The 24,879-nt window shown below is 38.1% G+C and overlaps 1 protein-coding gene and 1 pseudogene across 1 annotated transcript; both read left to right on the forward strand.

Moving 5' to 3' along the window:
* Positions 1-6,713: 6,713 nt before the first annotated feature.
* Positions 6,714-8,326, forward strand: LOC125218271 (arogenate dehydratase 3 pseudogene; annotated as a pseudogene).
* Positions 8,327-12,615: 4,289 nt separating this feature from the next.
* On the forward strand, positions 12,616-14,608 carry LOC125185525 (Pentatricopeptide repeat (PPR-like) superfamily protein). Its single transcript, XM_048082074.2, has one exon. The coding sequence runs from the start codon at positions 12,694-12,696 to the stop codon at positions 14,551-14,553; it is 1,860 nt and encodes a 619-aa protein (XP_047938031.1). The 5' UTR covers positions 12,616-12,693; the 3' UTR covers positions 14,554-14,608.
* The last annotated feature ends 10,271 nt before the right edge of the window (positions 14,609-24,879 follow it).

Raw genomic sequence — 24,879 nt, forward strand, 5'->3', positions numbered from 1 at the left:
AACCACATCATATGAAACAGCACTTCAAAGTTGCTACAATTTAAGCCTTTTCTTTTTGTCCAAACTTACTTAAGCATAAATGCTTCTGCAACGTCTCTACCTCTGTTCCTGATTTGATATCGTTTTTGACTAATTTGCTTGCTTGAATTCGCTTTAAAATAATGTGGAATTGAAAAGCAAGAAATAAGGCTATTTTGTTTTAGAATTGTGCTACAGAGGGAAAAAATGCATATTATAGTTGTGTGCAATTGTATTGGTTGATCTTTCCAAAACTAATGTAAGCTTGAATACAGTGGCTGAGTAGCAAGAAATACGCCTTCTTCAATTCTCTCATTTTTGATTCATTTGCTTTCTAGCATAGCAGAGGCTAGTGGAACTTAAACCTTTCACCTCTCTCTTTAGTCTTTACACAAATTATATTCTCCAATTATTGATTTAAAAAATACTAGTCTTTATTATAATAGTATACGTACTAGTATTTGTTTTCTATTTAACTAAACTTCACTAATTGGAGTCTATGCACATATGATGTTAGCACACTAAAGAATGATGAATTTATGAAATAATCGAAATAATATATTGAACAATTTTTGACTTGGCGGGTAAAGGATCGATGCTAATTACTAGTGCGACCAACTAATCATAGTGTTTCCAATTAATCATTATATCTAGAATTGATTCAAGAAACTTCTAAAACAAAAATCAAATGATTATGAAAACGAAAGTGCTCCCACCGCTTATTCAGTAATTGACAAAATTAGTCCACCGAACAATATTGCAATGAAGAAAATGGAACTTGATATTTGTTCTAAATTACCACTTAATTTCTACGATAGTTTCTTATGCAATTGAACAATAAACAGACTTCTTATTATATCCCTAGTTTGATTAAACATGGTTAGCCACATACTTATATTTCCAATGCACTAGCTAATTTTAAAAGAAAAATTAGGTGGTAGATAAAGACTTAAATATATCGTATCCATGAATAAGATATTTGAAAGTGGGCTAAAGAACTAGAAATTCCTTATTAAACGACAATATATTTATGCAAACATGAAGCGACGAAGATATAATTGATTAGAGCATCCACAATGGATGTCCTAGTGCATGCCCCAATGAGAGCCTTAGTGGTTGCCACGTCAGCATGCTTTATCTTTCTGCAATGTTGGAGTCCTAGCACATGCCATATCTATTATCCATTTCTCATTTCAATTTTAATTTTAATTTTTTTATGTTTATCAATTATAAATAGCAAAATTAGACTTCTAAATTAAAAAACTAGAAAAAAACATACATTACTTAATTTTTTTCTAAAAAAAGTTACAATAAAGAGGTACAATTTCAACGACCACTACGTGTCCATAGACCGACCATTATCTTCCTCGGGAAACATTTTGAAAAAGTGAGTGAAAGAGATATTGCAATGGAGAGAGAGTTGAGAGAGATGTGTGAGAGTTGTGTGAAAAATGAGTGAAAATAAGGTATATTTATAGAATTGAAAAAGAAAAAAAAATAATTAAAAAACGCGTTGATCGGGCGATCGGTCGCGCTCGAGCGTGACTGAGGCCTGCAATGGATGCCCGACCACGCCCGAGTCCGATCTCGGCCGATCGGGCGCGCGATCGGGCATCCATTGTGGATGCTCTTAGAATAAAATAGAAGGACGCATCCAAAATTTGAACGTCTGTCTTTAGTGAATTGTTCTTTGTTTCGTCGTACATGAGTTAATCGACCAAGTTCGTTTAATATTTTAAACAAGCTAAAGTTTGCCAATCAAATGCAAATATATTCTAACATTATTATCTGAATTCTAATCATTCTTCTTATTCCCTCAACTAAGTCTACTCATTCTTCTTATTCCCTCAACTAGTGCAGATTCAAATACCTTATTAGAACAACTCCAATGCAGGCTAGCCAATCGGCTAGTCGATTTGCGTCGCTAGCCGGTCGGCTAGCCGATCCATTGGAGCAGGCGAGCGGGCGACCGGCGAAAATTTTGGCGTGGGCTAGCCGAACGCGCGTCGCTAGCCGAAGCACTGGCCGATGCGCTGGCCGCCATTGTGGCGGCCCGATCGGCCAGCGATCGGCCAACGACGAATTTCGATTTTTTTTTTTTTTAAACCTATATAAACGCGATTTTAGTTTCATTTTCATTTGCACCACTTGTTTTAACGAGTTTTCTCTCTCTCTAACTTTCTGTGCAAGAGCATCATCGAGTGATGGATCACAACAACGAGTCCAGTCCAGCGACGAGTGGATCTCAGACTCTCACGGTACCCGTGGGATCTGGATGGGGCCAGATGGGCGGGCAGATGGGCCCAGGGTTTAACGTCCCTTGGAATCAGCTGATGGGGATGATGTCCGGAGGGCAGGGGGTGGGAACCAGAGGCGGATGCTGTGGGGTATGCCGGGCGGCGGACAAGCCAGCGGCGGGCAGGGGTGGGGAGGTATGCCCCAGATACAGCAACAGATGATGCAGCAGATGATGGGTATGCATCCCGGGATGCAGGGGTCACCGGGGGGGGGGGGGGGGGGACACGGTCTATCGTCCCTCTCTGGATTTTTTGACGGCTTCGTCTCAAACGTCGACCCCACTGGCGATGACCTTTTGTCATTGCATGACATGGGGATCGATCTCGGCGATCCAGACACTCCCGTTCTAGCGGGGCGGGCCGCGGCGAAGAAGAAGAAGAAGAAGAAGAAGAAGACGAGGGGGAAGGCCAAGGCGGTCGGCGAGTCGTCGCAACCCGTTGTTGACGACACCCCCGGCCGGAGGAAGTGGACGGAGTATGAGTACGCCGGGGTGGCCAGGAGGTGGTTGGAGGTGTGCGACGATCCGCTGGTTGCGAACAACCAGCGGGTCGTCAACATGTGGGCGAAGATTAGAGCTGCCTACAGGAGGCACTGCCCGCACGGAAAGGACTTCAGCGGGGAGGAGGTCCGGAAGGGGTGGGAGCGCATCAGGGCCGCAGTCGGCCATTTTTCGGCGTTGTACGCCAACGCCCTCCGTCAGCTCACTAGTGAGCAGAATGAGGAGGATGCCCGGAGGATAGCCGAGAGTCAGTTCCCCTTGGCGGGGAAGTACAAGGAGTTCCACTTCTGGGAGTGCTATGAGTTGTTGAAGGACTCCGAGAAGTTCCTTGTGGGGTGCGACGCTGGGTGGCCGAAGAAGCAGAAGCTGAACTATACCGGCGACTACAGCGGCAGCAGCGGCGGATCCCACGACCTCCCCCCAGATGCTGAGGAGTTTCCATCCCCTCCTTCATTTGCTGGTCGCCCTCGCCCGGTTGGACAAAAGCGGGCGCAACGGGTTGCGAAGGGAGGATCCCCCCTATCGCCCCATGAGGTCCAGTCCTCCGCCCTCCTACCCGCCCCACTCGAGTACACTCTCCATTCCCGTAACCAAACGAGGGATCGGATGTACAAGGTCTTCGAAGATTGGAGGACCGCCACTGACCCCACGGAGAAGATGTTTCTTCACTCGATGCTCGAGAGCATGCGGGTTGATTTGGATGTCGCGAGGGCACGGCTAGGGGGTTCCGACGTGGGCTCAGATACCACGGGTGGCGGCAGCCGCGGCGGCGACGGCGAGGAGGAGTAGAGAGTGGCGGGGCTCGTGTGTGGAAGCCCTTTTTTTAAAAAAAAATCATGTATTGTTTTTTAAATCTTTGTACTTTTTTTTGAATGAAATGAATTAATTTTCCCGTATATGTGTCGTAAATTTAATTCCGTAATTTAATCGTAATTTTAATTCCGTAAATGTAGTATATTTTGAATTATTTTATTGCGGCTGGCTTATGGCTAGCCTAAATCTGATGTGGCAGGTGGATTTTTAGTGATGCTGACGTGGCAGGGAGAGAGAGTGGCTGGCCTATGGCTGGCCTATTTGCATTGGAGATGCTCTTACGACTCTAGTCTATGTAGACATTAAAGCTTAGAGCATCTCAAATCAAATAGGCCAGCCATAGGCCAGCCACTCTCTCTCCCTGCCACGTCAGCAGCACTAAAAATCCACCTGCCACATCAGATTTAGGCCAGTGATAAGACTAATTTCATGCATCGGTTATGTGGTGAAAAACACTTTATTTTACTGGGTCTAACGCAGTTTTTAAGCCAGGTGTGTGAATGAGACGCTAGATCTAGGAAGAGCTGGAGGCAATGGACTAGCGAAGGAAACGAAGGAAAATGAGCAGAGTTGAAGAGAAAAAAAATGGCTGGACGAAGGGAGTCAATAGCTGAGGGCAACAAAGACTATTCATACCTCGCTTGACCCACTTCTACGCCTATAAATAAAGGAGCATGCAGCACACGCCACATACATGATTTTGCTCTTAGCCCACACACTCACACACACACTTGGGAAAAATGGGAATTCTGGGGTAGTTAAAGGTTTCTAGGGGTTCATCTTCGGTGAAAGCTAGTGGTAACACCGTCCTCACGGAGGGCGAAGAAACAATCAGTTTACATTCAGTTTTCTGCACTTTTATTCCGTCGAATTTCAACGTTTTGGAAGTCGATTTGGTTGTTTGCTATTAACGTTATCTATGCATTTGGTTTATGTCATGATGGTGTTTATTTTGTGTTGATTTATGTTGATTCTTAGTTTTTGTTTGAGGTTTTATTTCGGCAGTTGAATGTTATTCTCTGTTTTGGATAATTCTGTGCTTGATCTGGGAAATAGGTTGTGGATCTGAATTGTTGTTGTTGATCGGTGGTTGTTTGGCGAATCTGTAGCTATGGGTATACTTTTGGTAGGAGTGTGTGTCGGATGCTTGGATCTGGAGTGGATTTAGCATTCGAAGTTGGATCTGAACAGGGGAATCAAGTTGTGCATGGATTTTGAACTTTTTGCTCTCTTTTCATTTTACTTCGTCTAGTAGTCGCAGATCTGCTTAGTTTTAAATTGTTCTTCGTTTAATTGTTTTAAATTCAGTCTGTTTCGTTTCCGATTCACTTTCCATCTCTGTTTCTACTAAAATTTTTATGCAAATTGATTGGAGAAGATGATGTCGTTGTTAGTTGGTACTTTAGTTAGTTGTTTTTTCAGTTTTTCATCCGTACTTTACCTTTTCAGCAAATGGTCACCACTGTCAGTTCATTTCACAGGTCTAGGTAATTTAGAAAATAGTTTCATAGATCTAATGATTGTCTCGTTTTCCAGTTTACATGCATAATTTCTGTTCTGCCTGGATCTAGTTGTTAGCGTAGCAGATATCAACTCCAAGTTTAGTTTAATTTCATCAACCCAAAATGCGTGGCAGCAGCCAACCCAAAAAAAATAGTCCCGAATCCTTGAGCATGTTTAATTGCGCATTCATCTCTGTGGGATCGATCCCTACTTCCCTCTGCTAATTTTAGTATACGTGGTTGAGGGTTTTGAAGCGATATTCTGTGTGTCCAACGACCGAGATCTTCCAACGTTCCGTGAGTTCCTAGACCCTGCGATCTAGTGGATTCGCTGGACCTGGGAAACTTGTTATTCCTTCTTGTGCATGCAGTCTCTAAACAACAAGAAAAGTCGACGAGCTTGGGGGTGTCGTCAACAACGGGCTGGGGGTGTCGTCAACAACGGGCTGCGACGACTCGCCGACCGCCTTGGCCTTCCCCTTCGTCTTCTTCTTCTTCGCCGCGGCCCGCCCCGCTGGAACGGGAGTGTCCGGATCGCCGAGATCGATCCCCATGTCATGCAATGACAAAAGGTCATCGCCAGTGAACTGCGTCTCCACTGGGGTCGACGTGTGAGACGAAGCCGTCAAAAAATCCAGAGAGGGACGATACACCGTGTCCCTCCTCCCCCCGGTGACCCCTGCATCCCGGGATGCATACCCATCATCTGCTGCATCATCTGCTGCTGCATCTGGGGCATACCTCCCCACCCCTGCCCGCCGCTGGCCTGTCCGCCGCCCGGCATACCCCCCTGGTTCCACCCCCCTGCCCTCCGACCATCATCCCCATCAGCTGATTCCAAGGGACGTTAAACCCTGGGCCCATCTGCCCGCCCATCTGGCCCCATCCAGATCCCACGGGTACCGTGGGAGTCTGAGATCCACTCGTCGCTGGACTGGACTCGTTGTTGTGATCCATCGCTTGATGATGCTCTTGTACAGAAATTTAGAGAGAGAGAAAACTCGTTAAAACAAGTGGTGCAAATGAAAATGAAACTAAAATCGCGTTTATATAGCTTTTCAAAAAAAAATCGAAAATTCGGCGCTGGTCGATCGGCACGTCACAATGGCGGCTAGCGCATCGGCCAGCCCACGCTGAAAATTTGGCCGATTTCCCACTGGCCTACTCCAATGGTTCGGCTAGCGACGCGAATCGGCTAGCCGGTTGGCTAGCCGGCATTGGAGATGCTCTTATAAGCACATACTTCCTCCTTTCATACTAACATGATTAAGCATATAAAATTGAGATTCACCTTCTATTATTTTTTTCATTCACTTTCTATTACTCCTATTATTTCTTAAAACGCATTATTTTTTCATTATTTTCTATTAATTTTTCTTAAAATATGTGTTGAGTAAATTGAACCTACTATTAGTGCGTGGATGGATGAAATATTTGCGGACGTGTACCTTTAAGTGTTTAACGCATATGTTAATGTTATGGTTGGTGAGAATAAATTTTAATTCAAACGAAGCTGTCAGATAATGACACGACAGACTTAAAAGAAATGAAAAAAGAGATTGCAAAAGAAGATGTGAGAGAGAGAGTTGAACGGGGTAGGTGTGAGATTGACCAAAGCCACCCATAGTCCCACACCAAGTCACCAATGCATTGATCTTCAACTAACAGTCTTAACACTGCATAAAACCCAGTCTCTCCCCATTTCTTGCACGTTCCAATAATTCAAGGCAAATCATAATAAGCTTGCAATCTCCGCTCCCTCCAAATTGCATTTTCAACCCCACACCATGCAATTGCAATCTCTCGCTCCTTCCTCCTCTCTGGATCTCAAATCTATAACGCGCTTGACCCACAACCGACTCAACCCGACCCGATTCCTCATCCAATGCCACGACGCGGCTCAAGCCCCCGTCCAAGTCAGCCGCCGCTACGAGTGGCAGAGCGCCTGCGCCATTCTCGCCAGCAAGGTGGTCTCCCAGCAGCAGGACATCGATAAGTCCAATGAAGGCTCCGTCAATGGCCACGTCTCCCTCAACCTCGTCCCCGTCAATAAAGACTCCACCCCGGCGCTTCCGAAGCCGCTCACCATCGCCGACCTCTCCCCTGCGCCCACGCACGGCTCTCAGCTCCGCGTCGCCTATCAAGGCGTCCCGGGCGCCTACAGCGAGGCCGCCGCCGGGAAAGCCTACCCGAAGTGCGAAGCCATCCCCTGCGACCAGTTCGAAGTGGCCTTCCAAGCCGTGGAGCTGTGGATAGCCGACCGCGCCGTGCTCCCGGTGGAGAACTCGCTGGGCGGCTCGATCCACCGCAACTACGACCTCCTCCTCCGCCACCGCCTCCACATCGTGGGCGAGGTCCAGCTCCCCGTGCACCACTGCCTCCTGGCGCTGCCCGGCGTGCGGAAGGAGTACCTTCGGCGCGTGATCAGCCACCAGCAGGCGCTCTCCCAGTGTGAGCACACGCTCACGCGGATGGGGCTGACCGTGGCGCGTGAGGCCGTCGACGACACGGCCGGCGCGGCCGAGTACATCGCGGCCAACGGCCTGCGCGACACGGCGGCGATCGCGTCGGCCCGGGCGGCGGAGCTGTACGGGCTGCAGGTGGTGGCGGACGGGATCCAGGACGACTCGAGCAACGTGACTCGGTTCGTGATGCTGGCGAGGGAGCCGATCATCCCGCGGACGGATCGGCCCTTCAAGACGAGCATTGTGTTCGCGCACGAGAAGCAAGGCACCAGCGTGCTCTTCAAGGTGCTCTCGGCATTCGCCTTCAGGAACATAAGCCTCACCAAGATAGAGTCGCGCCCACACAGGAACTGCCCCATTCGAATCGTCGACGACGCGGACACGGGGGCGACCGCCAAGCACTTCGAGTACCTATTCTATATAGATTTCGAGGCATCCATGGCGGAGGCGCGTGCGCAGAACGCACTGGCAGAGGTGCAGGAGTTCACCTCTTTCTTGAGGGTGCTGGGCAGCTACCCCATGGATATGACGCCATGGGCCCCTTCCTCTGCTCAAGATTAACCTCTCTTTTTTTCACTCCTTTTTTCATCTCAAGGTTAATTAATTACGCTTTTCATCTGTCACGTGTGATATTGTAGTATAAATATTTGATCTTGCTTGTATATAACAGTATTTTTCTTTCACGAAAAATTACACCACAGTTATCTAATCTAATTTCTCTTTCACAAAAATTGATCATTTTTTTTCTGGAATGTGACCAAATGCTTTAATTTCTCTGTCTTATGGGCATCTTTTTAAAAAAATTATATGCCGATGAAAAGTATACCTATATTTCTCTACAACGCAGCATTACAAGGTACTGTTATGAAAACTTAATAGTACTACTAGTAATACTCCACTACAAGTGATATACGACAGATAGAATCAAAAGGATCCCAGTAGGCAATCCAAGCATACGTTTTATATTTGAGTCTCTCTCCCTTTAAATATCACTCTAATGAAACATTTAATGTTTCTATATTTAAAAATGTATCATTAAAAATGAGACATCTCAAAGAGAAAAATGTGTCACTTAGAGTGAGACAGGAGGAGTACGACATTATTCAATTTGTGGGACATTTTCTCGATTTTTCTGTTTTTAAATGTCTACTGCCTATTGGTGTTAGACTATTGCATAATCCTTCCATCCATAAAAAATGCTTATAGTCCTAATTATGGATGTAACGGATTTTAACGAAAAATTGGTAAGGTAAGAGTGACGAGGAGGAAACATTGATAAAGTAAGACTATTACATACTCCTTCCATCCATAAAAATACTATAGTCCTATTTATGGATGACACGAGTTTTTTATGGACGTGAAAAATGTACGAGAGAAAATTTTCTATTTTTATAAAAGAGAGAATTTTTTGTAGACATGTCAAAATAATAAAATAAGACTACTCTTTATGACGAATTAATTAATTATGTTAGTTTCATGTAAAATATATGTGTATGATAGTCTGTCTAGGCTTTTAATTGAGAATAAATCATGCGGCATTGTGCACAGCCATGAATTGATTCCGTAAAAATTTAGAAAATCATTTATAGTTGTATGATTTTAGGATTAAAGCAAAATTGGATTTACTGTTTAGTTTGACTTGTAATTTGCGTGCATCAGCATCCCCAACGTCGTGTCACGGCGATAAGCCGGCTTCGGCACAGTGGCGGACACAAGCAGAGGGGGGTGAGGGGCTTAAGCCCCTGCCAAATCTTTTTTTAATAATAAATTTCTACTATAAAATTTTTCAACATTCTTAGAAACTATCTTCAGCCCTTCCTAAATTAATACCTTTGGGGATTAATGGAAAGGAGATTTAATGGGAAGGATGGGCTGAAAAATAAAATTATAGAGAAAATTTGTTAGAACAATGGCTAGAAAATTTGTTAGAACAATGGCTACTGCATATAGTAGAATGATGAAAAAGATAGAAATAAAGAAAACTGTTAAACTTAAATGAATATAATAATTATAATAATAGGAAAAAGTGAATCACTATTCCCTAGTTAACATGTAGCACGATTTTGCTTTGCACAATTATGAAAACATTGAAAAGTGTAACTACATTTTAACGTTATCACTTATAATTAGATAGTAACACTTTTAAAACTGTTTAATTTGCAACTAACGTTTTTCTTTTCAACAGAGTAAGTTACTAAAAACTAAAAAGGATTTTTTCTTGTTCAGCCCTACTCCATTTAAGTTTATTCCAAACGGTAGATAAAAAAATATTGAATCTTTCTCCCACAAATAACAAACGAGAATTACAACTTGTCATTTTTACAACTTTAATGGGTTAGGCCTTTTTTCCTTTTATTTTGTCATAGTTCACAAATTCAAATACATTATTTTTTAATTAATATAAACATATTTTTGTAGTTTTGATTGGCACATAAGCTTTAATATGCGACTTATGTTTTGATTTTAGATCTATAGGAAAAAAATGAAAATTAAAAGTTCATATATTTATATTCAAATTCTAAAGTTTAGAAATTTTTTTAAATATATTTACAGGCAAATAACCCTTCACAAAATCATAGTAATAATCACAGTATCTTAGATAATTATGCATTTTATGTATTAGATATTTATAGTTTTAGCAAAACGAACACAACAATTTTATTATTCTGTTTATTAATATATACTTATATTCGTCCAAGAATAAATGTCCTATTGTTGACGGGATCGGGTTTTAGTGTAAAATTGATAAAATAAGAGAGACTGAATAAAATGTGTTAGTGAAAAATAGATCGCACTTCATTAGAGAGAAAGAAATTTCCTAAAATGGAAAGTTTCTATTTTTAGGGAACGGACCAAAAACAAAAGAATTTCTATTTTCAAGAGACGGAGGGAGTATGAAAATTTTTAGTGAAGCCCTTGCCGAAATTTATTCTTGCGTCCGCCACTGCTTCTGCATGCTTGAGCACGAGTTAGGTTGTCTAATATCAAGGTAACATGTGGTTATATTTAATTTTTACAATTTTTTTTTTTATAAAAAAATAGCCTAGTGAGTAATGTCTACAACTCTATTCTGATGATTATATTTAATTTTAATGTTTAAAACAATTGAATTATGTGCATATTATTGAAAACATTAGTAGAATAGTAGTCCATTATTGTAGATAGTAAAACTGATGTTGGTAGGTGGATTGGGTTGTCTGGGTGTAGACTGGACATCCATTATCCTTGAATTACGTTCGAATGCACCTGTCTTTTTTTTGGGATCTAAAATGCACCTGTCTTTTTTTGGGATCAAGATATGGTTGATGGTGGTGACTTGATAGTTGTTTGGAAATTATTCAGGTCTCTCGCTCTGCGGGGAAAATTCAATCTTATAAATTCATTGGCATATGTTTTTTAATCGTATTCCTTACTTTTGAAGAAATAATTTTAAATTTTAATGCCTCAGCCACGTGGCTCATTATGATGTTTTATTCTCTCAATTGTTTAAAGATACGGCTTCCGAGATTGTCCCATATTAAAATTTAGACATCGAATGCATGCGGTGGACAACGTGTTAATCCTAAATTACTTCCTTAAGGCTAATTGTAGTAAGGTGTCAAATGGCGATGTCTACGTGTGCGCACACCGGCACACACATCCCTCCATGTAATGTAAGTAATTTATAAACATTCATTGTATATAGTACAGTAACTTATTTTCAAAGTTCAAAGTTCTTGTATTCTTTTATTTCAAAATAAAGTAATAATGCTTAGTTTATCATATTTTCGGTAATTTCATTCGCAGGTCCATTGTCTTACACGAATGTTGAATATATTAGTATTTACAATTTTTATAAACCAACTGCATAACACTAAAATTCTCAATGGCACTTATTCATCACATAGTCATATGCTTAGTAGTTACTAGTATTACGTAACATACAAACGAATTAAAAGTTTCAAACACTATATGCTTTAAATTCGTTATTTCTTTAAAACAAACCTACGATTCTAGAGAAAATAACATTATTGGTTTGAAAATTGATGAGCTATATGTCATTTTTTGTTAAATAGCGCATACTAGTCATTTTTAAAACTGGTCACAAAATAAATTTACTTCTAATTTGTTTGGATTTTATTGACGACTTTCTTAATCCAGACTGAAACAACGTAAATGCCTCAAATAATCTGTAGTTGGTATGTGTATACGTAGACATTTCTCTATTTCTTTATATATATTCTAGAATATAGTTGGCGCTTTTTGCTCGATTTTCATGGGCCTCCAGTGCGATTCAGTATCCTAACAAAATAATAGGCCTATCAACAAGCCTATCAACAATATAAATAATTTAGAAGTAGAGAGGTTTGTGTACTAATGCACTTACATAAATTACATTAGATCATTCATAATAGGCAGAGCCCATCTCACGCCTATTTCTAATTTTCTCCTACTACTACGTTAGCACCACCCTATTTATCAATCAATTCATCTCAAGCCATTCTTAGCCTATCCTCAGTCTATCCTATCTCTAATTCTCTATAACTCATTTTAAATGTTAAATAAAATAACAAAAAACATTAAAAAAAAGGAGATCGGCGCGTGCAATAGGCAAATCTCGCTAGGCCGCACCCGCTCCTCCTGGCTACCACCGTTCGCCGCCCTTCGACAGTCCATCTACAATAGGCGCCGATCAGACCACCGATCAAGGGCGGCCAGCACCCTTATTGCTACTGCTCTTATGTTATAAAATGAAAATTGGAGAAATATGTGTGATGTCGGCGGTCCGATCTGCGGTCTTATTGTGAATGGCCTTATGTTATAAAACGAAAAATAGAGAAATTTGTGTGAAAATTATTGTTGCATATTTACACTCACCGCCACATATGTAATGTGTTGACCTCCATCTAAATTCCAATAAATTAAAAAAGAAAAAGAAAAAAATGAAATCCACAGGCTCTCTAGTACCCACGTGTCGGTCAACAATTGGCTACATAAACCAGAAGTTGCATGCCATATATCCATGTCGATAAGGTATGGCGAAAAAAAAGCAATTTACAGTATTAATTTTAAAAAGAAAAGCAAATTGGCGCCGGAGAAGCTGTAGGCCGCTGCTCCGATGGCCGTGGCCAATTCCATTGACTGGTCACTCGGCGCCACCATCACCAGAAAATCCATCCAATTTTCACCCCACTCCACCACCAAAACCAAAATCGGCTTCCGTTTCATCTCCATCCTCTTCCTGAATCCGAATTCAAAATCTTCAAGACCAGCAAAAACAGATTCATCGGCGGTTCTGGAAGATGACGCGGTGGTCGGCGACGCTCCGGTGATCGAGCTCGCGCTGAAGCTCGAAGAGTTCCAGCATCTCCCCGAAAACGACGCCGACTGCAAGGAACTCAATTCCATAATCTGCAGCTTGTTCAAGGATCCCCAAACCGAGCATCTCGCCTACGACTACTACCGCAAGGCGAAGACGAAGCCGGGCTTCAAACCGTTGAAATACACGATGAAGCTCGCCGTCAGGTACTTGATTCGTACCAAAAATTGGACTCTGTTGCTCTCCTTCTGTCAAGATCTCAGAGAATTCAAAGTTTTGCCTGATAAATCCTCCACCTCTAGATTGATTACGGCTTGCGTCAAAGCTAGGAAATTTAAAATTCTTAATCATCTCCTCCAGCTCTTCGTGGATAGTAATGCAGAGACGGCCGTGTTAGCCTTCGATTCCGCCATGAAAGGCTACAATCAGCTGCATATGTACAGCAGCACCGTTGCTCTGTATCAGACCATGAAATCCGCCGCTCTCAATCTCGATGCCGCGTGTTACTGTCGATTGATGGAGGCCTACTTGAAATTGGGGAATTACGAGAAATCAGTAGCGATCTTCCAGGAGTTGGAGGAGATGAAATTGAACGTGACCGAGTCGTCTTTGTTAAATTACTCTCGAATTTATTGCATTCTCTGCGAGTCGTTAGGGAAATTGGGGAAGCCATTTGAAGCACTGGAGTTTTTCAGAGAGATGGGGATGAAGGGAATCCAAGAAGATCACTCTCATTACTCCACATTGATCAGCTCCTTTGCTAATGCTGGTGAAGTAGAAATGGTGGAGGAGCTGATTCAGGAGGCGGAGAGTAAGAATATGCTGAGAGATCCAGCTCTCTTCTTGAAGCTAGTTTTGAGGTATGTCCAAGAAGGGATGGTGGAGAAGACACTAGACGTCGTTGCAATCATGAAACGTGTAAACGTAAGAGTCTCGGACTGCATCTTCTGCGCGATTGTGAACGGATACGTTAAGAACAGAGGAGGCCGAGCTGCAGTCCAAGTGTACGAGGATCTCGTCGAGCAAGGGCTAGAGCCAGGGCAAGTGACCTACGCCTCTGCCCTATCATCCTACGTTCGTCTCGGGCTGTATCCCAAGGCTGAGATGGTGTTTGCAGAGATGGAGAAGAAAGGGTTCGACAAATGCGTGGTGGCCTACTCCAGCATGGTGGCGGCCTACGCCAAGATGGGGCGAACGCGTGATGCCACGAGGCTGGTGGCGAAGATGAAGGAGAGGGGGTGTGAGCCCAATGTGTGGACTTACAACTCTCTCCTGGACATGCATGGGAAGAACTTGGAGTTGAAGATGGTGGACAAGATATGGAAGGAGATGAAGAGGAGGAAGATTGAGCCTGATCGCGTTAGCTACACGACGGTGATCAGCGCGTACCACAAGGCTAGGGAGCTGGAGATGTGCATCAAGTATTATGAGGAGTTCAAGGTGAGTGGGGGGGAGATTGACCGGGCCATGGCCGGAATCATGGTCTCGGTGCTGTCCAAGACCAACCGCGTCGACCAGCTGGTTGAGCTGCTGCAATTGATCAAGGCTCAGAAGACTAAATTGGATGCTAGATTTTTAAAATCGGCTATGAACGCGCTCACAGAGGCAGGGCTTCAAGTTCAAGCAAGATGGCTCCAACAAAACTTTGATTATTCTTGATTTGTTGTGTGTTAGTCCTTTGCACAGATAATATAACATGGTTGGATTCAAATAATTGGCTTTGGAGATTTCATGCTTTCAGTTTGATCCATCTGTATAGTGTGAATTTTAACATGTTACAAGTAAGGCTGGGGAATTATACCGAAATACCGGAATATCGGACTTACCGTACTGAAAAAATACCGAAAATACCGTTTTTTCGGTATACCGTAGTTTTCGGTACGGTATGATACCTTACCGATAGAGATCGGTACGGTAACGGTATAAGATTTCCCATACCACGGTATACCGAAGCATCGGTATATACCGAATCTTCGATATACCGCGGTATACCGGTATACCAATTGATATATATATATAATATAAATATATATTTATATATGTTATATTTAAACTAAATTTTAAAAAATAAGAATTTTTATTATAGAAAAAAATAAAAGAATCAAAATTGGGAACCCTATTTTTTGAAGTAGTTGAAAACTAGATTTTTTTTTAATATTTTGGATATAATAGATTTTTTCACGGTATAATGGTTTAACGGTATGCCGTACCACAAAACACGGTATAACGGTATATCGGAATGCCATATCGCAGTTCGGTATACCGCAAAAGTAAGGTATACCGAAATGCGGTACAGTATACCGATAACTCGGTATGGTAACGGTATGAAAAACTGCCATACCGAATTTCCGGTATACCGAACTCCGGTATACCGAAACTTACGGTACGATATCGGTAAGGTTTTTGTCATACGGTAACTTTCGGTACGGTATACGGTATGACACTCCCGGTAAGGTATACCGTACCGAACCACCCCTAGTTACAAGCATGTTAGAATCGTTATACCACAGGTAAAGAAGCTTTATTAAAACGAATTTTACGCACATGGAATGAATGCAAGGAGGATAAGACATGGAGTAGTAGAAAAGCATGGGCCAGTCAGTGTATGTAAAAGGCTCAATATGCCTCTCTAAACTTTTGGTTAAGATCAATTCTACTCCACGCACGATTCACATAAAATAACATATAAACCAATTTTGTCATTTTAGTTCTTCCAATAAAAATATAATACTTTTACTTTGAAAAACATTTTTTTCTCTATAATAAGATAGACTCTATTCTCCACTAACAATTAAAAAAACAATACTCAGTTAATTTTTCTTTTTATCTGTCTTATTTTACTAATTCTCCATTAAAATGTGTGTATTTTAAAATTAGTGTATTTTACGAGATCTGAGGGTACTATTTATCCTTGACATATTATTAAGCTAAGAAATACAACAATAAATTATTTTTTAATAAAATTGCCATTAAATTATAGCATGTGGCCTGGGCTTGGGCCATCGCTTGTCGGCTCTGGGGTGAAAGGGTCTGGTGCACTCCCATGTCCCATCGATTCCAGTTTTAGCATTTGGGCTTGTAATACCTTGCTACCTTATTTGTTTGATGAAAGTAATTGGGCTACATGTTTAATGCGAATATTTGTTGGCAAAAGTCGAAAGAAAATTTAACAATTACAGAGTCGAAAGAAAATTTAACGAAACACATTTTTATAGAAATCCATATATTTCTATCAAAACGAATAGTTTTTTAAGAGTAGTTATCCTTTAATTTAATTTAGTAGCCAATAAATGAACAGACATTTTTAAAAAGCACAACAACTTGACACATTTTACTATGAAGTTTATAATATTAATTGTAATAAAGTCATCTTCTTCCTCAAACTCATCTCGTCAGCAATTACTCTTCATTTTATCCTCTGTAATTTTTTATTTCTTATTTATTTCAGCCCCCATTACTACTCAACTTTTGATGATTTAGTCTTCAATAACAATAATTTAGTGAGGCCTGGAGGTAAATTTTAGAATTTTTAATCATTTTTCAAATAGAAAAAGTTCAAAAAAAATTTTGGGTAGGGGCTTAAGCCCTCCCCCATCTATACGTGTGTCCGCCGGTGGTTACGACTGTCTTCTTCTATTGTATCTACCAACAAAATATTCCAATGTTGAATGAGTCTAACTTTAGAGATTGCTAAGAAACAATTCTGAAACTTAGGCTCCATGGATCTTTATCTTGCATTAAGAACTGAAAAACTCGTCCTTCTTACACATATAAGTACCAATCTATAAAGTTAGATCTATGAAATGTAAGAATATTTATATTCTTATGTGACCTATGTATCTATTGGTTTAATATTAAAGATTAAGTTCATATTAATCAGGGTTCTAATATTAAAGACGATACCGTGATGGACCGGTTTCGATTAAAGAATTAGAATCGGGTGTATTGATAACCCTCCTCTCTTACCTCTAATTGTGATTATATATAGATATATTTATGAAAGGGATTCATAATATATTGGTATGTATATATATTAAAGTAATGCATATACATATAACATGTGTACATGTTAATATGATGTGAGCATATTATTGTATATATACGTACCGAGAATTAAAGTAATTGGCGGAAGTTGCATTTGGAAATTAAATAGCAACAAGACGTCTATTTATTTATCCAATCGACGCAACTCTTGATTAAGGAATTGGTTGATTCATTTTGGAGTTAAAAGTGAATAGTCACCTTCCTTCGTGAACAGATTCCTTAATCTATAAATACCACAAACATGCTAATATAAAAGATAATCAAACAGAACAGTTTGCATGTTCTCGGTAATATTTATACATATATCCTCACGGTATTTGTATACACTTATATTAAAAGATTTAGATTCTTTATCTATTAAAAGAATCATTAAAGACTTGAGGTCAGAGAGGGGATAACATCAATTAGAGAGTGCATTCAACGAAAGGACCAACATCAATTGGTGGATTTCAACCTCTACATCAAATGAAAAAAGCTTGGATGGAGGTTGGTGGTATTATCTCCACTTTATAGTATAAATATCATGGTTGAATTAATTCAAATCTAGACATAGATTTCATTATCGAAATCATTAAAGATGAGATATGGCTTACAGTTGGTATCAGAGCCAATCTAGATTTGGTTAATTCACCATTTATGTGATTTCAAAATCATAATTTGAATGGTCTTGGATTTTTCGATTTTGGTTAATATGCTTCCGCTTTTGTGTTGGGTAATTGTTTTATGAAATGTTAAAACAATATTAGGATATTCTACCCATCATTAAAGAATTCAATATTTAAATAATATATAACTTGTTTATCACCAAAGTGGTCTTGTTATATTGTATTTATTTATTGAAAATGATAAATGTTAATTAATTGATCATGATTATAGAGATGCTATAAATGACATAAGAGTTTGATTGATCAATTATTTTTTATTATCTATATACTGGGAGATCACCCAAAGGTGGATCATTGTATATAGTTAATAAATACGAAAAGGATTAATCATTTATTCATGTATCATTTAGTATGTACACCCAAAGGCAACATGCTTATTTGATATATGTTTAGTTTGATTAATTGTTTAAGTATATATTTAGCATCGCTGAAAGTACATGTGCTTAAGTATTGCCCAAAGGTTACTTGAATGCATGTTATTTAAAGTTTTTATTACTGTTTATGAATCTGTGTTAAAGAACTCAGGCACGTATAGATAAGCATGTATAATCTGTAACTAAAAATCTCAATGTGAGACTTGGGAGTGATCAAGTAGGTTGAGCCTCATGAGAATGACAATGACAAAAAATTTGAGGTCATCTTTGTCCATGACAGAAAAAGCTAGGGAATTTATTAAGAAAATTAAAGAGTGTTCACGATCGGAGTTGACTGATAATTCAAATGTAGAAGCATAATGAATGGGCTTACTACAAAATAGTTTGACTGGTCTCAGCCGATTCACGATCATGTGACAAACATGTCCAACTTGACAGACAGTAAAGTTAACGACCTTGAGAGTGGAGGTTCATGAGCAAATGTTGGCCAAAATTTATCATAAACTCACATGTTGAATTTAGCCAGTTCCAGGTAAATTATAACACCATTAAAGATACATGGAACATTTAAAGAATTAAGGCCGTGTTGGTTTAAAAGGAAGGGAGATTAAAGAAGATAAAATTTCAAGTTGCGAATATCATAGGTCTTGGAGGTGTAAGCACCAGTAAAGGAAATCTAAGTAAATAGGACAAAAGAAGGATAAATCTTTTCTAAAAGGTCCGGAAAAGCATATCCATAAGGAAAAGAAGTGTTTCATTTGTACGAAAATAGAACACTTCAGGAAAGATTGTCCTAAAAAGGAAGGCTTGGTTCGATAAGAAAGTTGAACATAACTATTTTTGTTTACTTTAAATTAAATCTTATCGAAGAGCCTAATAATACTTAGTGGTCAGTTTTTGGTGCTACAATCCATATTTCTCATGATTAAACATGGATTCAGTTCGATCCAATCTATAAAAGGATTTGAAAATAATTTTTCATATAGAAACATGATAAGGGCATGGAACGAAGGCATTGAGACTTACAGATTGATCTTAGACATCGGATGTCATGTAGATCTTAACGGTTATCTCTGTGTGCCTAAGTGTGCTATAAATATTGTTTCTGTAAATGGATTTGATAACTTAAGTTTTAATATCGAGATTGAACATGGTGAATCTACATCGTACTGAAATGATTACTATTATGGTATTGGTACATTATTTGATTCACATAATTGATAAATCTTGATGCAAAGTTTTCTGAATCCTTATTTAATATTGAAAGTCGAGGCGTTAAGCGTTGTTGGTCAAGTAAAAGTTTGGCGTTCTTGTGGCATTAAAGATTAGGTCATATTTCCAAAGAAAGGATTATGAGGTTGGTAAAGTACGAAAGTCTTCCTCAAAGTCGGAATTTAGTATCCTAAATACGTGTGTTGATTGCGTTATGGGGAAGCATACTACACACATTATATAGAAATCAGCCACGAGAAGCACTCAGCTTATTAAAGTAATACATACTGATATATGTGGTCATTTTGATACTCTTTGGGTTGATAAAAATTACTTAATCATCTTTATTGACGATTACTCACAATATGAAATAAATATTTATTGCAAAAAAGATCCAAGCCAGTGAATGTCCTAAAGATATTCATCGACAAGGTGTATGGCAGTTAGATAGAAAAGTTAAAGTTGTGAGATCGGATATAGTTGTTGAGTTTTTTTTTTTATAATATATATTATCCATGTCCATTTGTAAAGTTACTCAAAGTAGAGGCGTTTGTGCACGATGTACATTGCCCGATACTCCAAAACGGAAAGGTGGAATTGTACCTTAAGGGAAATGGTTAGACTTATGTCATGTTGTTAGTAGAATATGAGTCCCCACTTATTTATATTGGTTTTAAATGATATGTGAGTAGAATGATTTGGTGGAATGTGGGGTCTCTTTACCATTTATGGTAATTATGAACCCGGACTCTTATTCGCGGACGGACCAAAATGTAAAAACGGGACTCCTATTCGCGGACGGAGGGAGTATCAAGTAAATGTCTAACTTTTGACATCACACTATTTACACAAAAACTAAATAATTTTCACGTTTTTTTCATTACTGGTAGGTGTGTAATTCATACTAAATATTAATCTTCTTTTAGGACGAACTAATATTTTTATTGAAATTGACACAATAAAAAAATTTAAACCAGAAATGTTATTTTTGCAACATCTTGCTTCGCAACCATAAATAGAAAATATAAATAAAAAAAATCATGAGATGCAAAATAATTTGAATTTAAAACATAAATTGAACTCTAAGCAGAATTCTCCATTCACAATTATGATTCACCAAAACTAAAGTAAGACAACTGAAACAAACATGGATGAGCTCTCAATTCGTTCACCAAACAAGTCTCGTATGTATATATACAACCAATTCTATTCTATTCAATTCGCGGTAAGTTTGCGTGATTAAATATCCACAACTCCATTCAATTCATCAAAACATAAGAAATTCTCGGCATGCGATAATCAGTGTATTATAGACTTTGAATTGAATTACCAATTCGTCATCCAAACAATTAAACAAATTCACAAAATACAAACCCTAGATTTGTGGAATCATAAAATAAACAAGAAAAATCTTAATTCTCTTTTATTTCTATTCTCAAAAAAATATAAATAGAATGGCTCGGATACCACTTGTTGTGATATTTGAATGCACATAAAACTTCCTATGATGATTAATATAGAACAAGAGCATAAATTATAAAGGAAAGGCATACCTTGATGCCTATGGATTTGAATGGTGGAATATATATAGAGAGAGAAATATGGATACATTCTTTTGAAAGCTACTACCATAACCCTAGCTTATATTTGTATAAAATGCAGTATAAATTTTAATTTTTTAGTCCTTCAATAAATAGAAAATCAAATATGGTAATTATACTTATTTTCGTTATAAATTAAGAACATTAATTTTACCTAAAACTTTAATCATTAATGAATCTCTTTAGTTAGAAAACTGAAAAATATATAGTCATATATAGGGGTGCATTATATTGCTAATTATTTAAGTTGTTAACTCTGTCAACTCATCAATGTAGTGTATTAAAATTGTCAACACGGTGACATTAAAATATCAACACAAAATATGAAAACATTATATTGAAGTTCAACAAACTTATGTGTTACATTTTGATGTCATCGTGTTGACATTTTTAATACATTGCGTTGATGAGTTAGCAAGTTAGCAACTTAAGAAAGTTAGCAATTGCTCACACCCTGTCATATACTATATTAAATTAATTATGTGGAAACTCGTATTTCCAACAAAATTCAGTAATTAAACGTTATATGAAAACATACATAACATCTATATGTAGAGTAGAAATATCCGATCGATGTCACAAAAAGATTCGGGAAATATACCATGAATTGGTCAATTTAATAACCAAAGATTAACTAGTTGTTTACTTTACCAACCTAACTCTAGAAAGTGATTGTCATAGTGCCAATTGGTGTGGAACTCAAGTTCCAATATGGTGGTATCATGACATTGAAAAGCAGAGCTATATACTTAAATTCTAATCATAAAAGATACACCACAATTTATTTTATGAACTTCTCCACAAAGCATGAAAAATAACCCAATTTATATTAAATAATCAGGACTTTGTCATATAAACTCCAAGGGCTGCTTACTTAGCTTGGAACTAAACCTGTGCACTAGGTTGATTTTGTGGAGTGTGTGTAACCAATTTCGTTTTTATATCTACTTGTAGTGTGGAAAAATACTCGCACACGGACGTGAGACCTTTTGCTAAGGATTATTACAGTGTCTCAATTTAGCCAATTGAGTTAACAAAACTACTTTTTGTTTTTCTTTCTATTTATAATTCCTGTATTTCTGAAATCCGAGTAGCTCGACTAAAGATGTTAGTGACACCATATACTATATCATCTAACAAATGATCATAGAACGGAAACATGCTACATAATTAAGTATTTGAAGAATTAAATAGTCAAACAAATTAAATATACTAAAGCAGGAGATACTCCAAATCCATCACTGTAATAGATGCTTACTTTTTTTCATCTAGAACGAGCCACTTTTGGAACCAAATCTTAAAAAGAGAACTGTAAATCTCCTTTAAATTGATGTGGCGGTATCTATCTTGATTCTAGAATACAGTACATATAGAAGGAAAATATTTTTAATTCAAGGATCGTCAAATTGAAAATTAATATTGAGACTCATTGTAAAGTGAAATAAATTTTTAATGTTGCTTGATTATCTGTACAATCAGAGCATGGCTTGCAATAATTATAGAAAAATTGACGATAATCATCTTTGCATGCCAAAGAGCATAGCTAACTACCACAAAAGACTGGTATACCTTTGAAGACTGAAAGACCAAATACAAGTTGCAATAACATTATTAAATAGAGGGGAAAGTTAGATATGAATGTATAAACCTTAAATATTATTATCAAGAATGATTACCTGATTCCACTTAGGATTGGTGGAGATGCCACTTATGGAAATGACGCATACTAGTGGCAACCAGTCCCATGCAAAAAAGACTCTTGAAGAATAAAAATTAGATATAAGGTATATATATTAATATTACAAGAAATTCAAAAATAATTAGCTCAATAACCAAGCGAGTACAAACTCGATCATGCTTAGCACTTAGCAGATGGAGTATGAATTTGAGAAGGCCGTTAATTGGAAACTTACTTGAACTGCTTTGGTATTTTCTACACACTAAGGGTTTTGGCTTTTAGTTAATACTCCTATAATCTCTCGCCTTTTTATATGATACCCCTTGATCGGAACATGTATTTACACCCCTTGGTATTTGCCAGCTTGCATGATCAACTTACTAAACCAATCAACTTACTAAACCAACTGCATTCGTCAGGGGTGAAGCCAAGAATTAAGGTGAAGAGAGACAAAAATATATTTCATCTGTCCCACTCAAGATGTCCATCTTTTTTCTTTTTAGTTTATCCCACTTTATAAGATGTCCATTTTCTATATTTGGAAATAAATTCCTCTTTCATCTTTCCTCATTAAAATATTCAACTACTTTTTTCCTTCCTGTTTACTTCACCTAACAAATTCTCCTAGAATCTCATGTCATTCAAGATTGTGGACAATTTGAATAGAACGAATGGAATATTATAAACAATTTTTTAGGTATTGAGAATGGACATTTGAAGGAGAATATAAAATAAATTTATAAATTTAAAGAAAAATAGGATGAATTTAAATTTTTGAGGAGTGCATTTGCCCACCAAGGCTCCACGTGGATAGCCCAGGGCCTACCCATGTGTAAGTGGTGAGGGACCAAAGCCCTTAATAAAATTATTTTTAAAACTATTTTATATTTTTTTAAAAATTTATCCAAGTTTAATGTAAATTATTGTTCAAAAACACTTGCAAATAATCTAAAACAATCGAAAATATACTTTTTGAAAATAAAATTTAAAAATTACAGTCCCTGTTGTTTATTTCGCCATCTGCCCCTGGCCACGCCCATGCTATTCATAACAAAACTTACCATTCAAATCCAGATTACCAAAACTTGGGATCTTTTTTAATTAAATTTATTTATTTGGTATTTAAAATATTTTATATCTTTAACTAATCAATTTTCCTACTAACTCTGACACATGTAAATTCTTTTTCCAAAAGATGCCAAAGTTCTGAAGTTTTTATTTACTATATTTTGAATAAAATTCAATTTCTTAGGTTTCGTAAAATAAAACATTGTTCTGAACATCTCTTGGGAATAATATCATCTTTTACTGCACTAGGCATATGGGTTGTGCGCTTGGAGGGTGTATGTGCACACCTCTTGTAGCATCTGACAATTTTGCGCAAAATAATCATAACTTTTTTTACATGAGTCATCTAATTGAGACGGACGAGATATCTGTATGAAATTCTTTTGAAGAGATTGGTGACCATGAAATAGTGAATGGAGTTCTCATTTGTATCCCTTTATTTCTTTCAAAATAAATCAAAACTCATTAAACAATCAATTGCACGCTAAGCTAAACCACGTTTATTAGCGTCAAACTAACTAAAAATTTTAAGTTTAACCCTGAAATGCTTCAAAAGTTTATCAATTGTATAGTACTAAATGATTACACGCCACCAGTATTATATTGTACTCCATTGTAGTAGATAAAAAGTTGTATGTATAATCTCTCACTCCCTCCGTCGCACAAAGATAGTCCCATTTTGACCCGGCACGAGTTTTAAGAAATGTAATGAAAAGTGAGTTGAAAAAGTTGGTGGGATGTGGGTCATACTTTTAAAGTATTAGTTTTATAATAAAATGTGAGTAGGAATGAGTTAGTGGAATATGGGGTCCACTACAAAAAATGATAAAAGTGAAATGGGACAAACTTTGTGGGACGGACGAAAGTGGAAAATGGGACAATCTTTGTGGGACGGAGGGAGTATTATTTTGAAGATTAGACCAATAATATACTTAAGCTAATTTTACGGAATTCCTTTGCATTAAAAATGTCAATTTGAGAGAATTTAGTATTAAGGATAATATTAATTAACCATCGATTTTATCAATCATGAATACACTATAAAAATCTATATATATAAATTTCGAAATTGGCTAAATCTCATTAACAGAATATATTTTCTAAAATACAAGTACTATCATACAACACTAAAACAATGTTAAAATGTTCTGAGTTTTATCAGGGGTTAAAAATACTATAGTACTACCGGTGATATATCATATGTGGAGGATGTCAGCTAATTCCAAGATGGTTGACTTTGGCATAGTTGAAGTGATATTAATTGCACATTTAATTTTGGACATATATATATATGGAGCAGTAGAAGCATGCTCGACAACGACCAAACCAAATCGGTAAATCCT

This window comes from Salvia hispanica, chromosome 1, assembly GCF_029641045.1.
Source record: "Salvia hispanica isolate PSC_SH4W2 chromosome 1, Shi_PSC_v1, whole genome shotgun sequence".
Lineage (NCBI taxonomy): Eukaryota > Viridiplantae > Streptophyta > Magnoliopsida > Lamiales > Lamiaceae > Salvia > Salvia hispanica.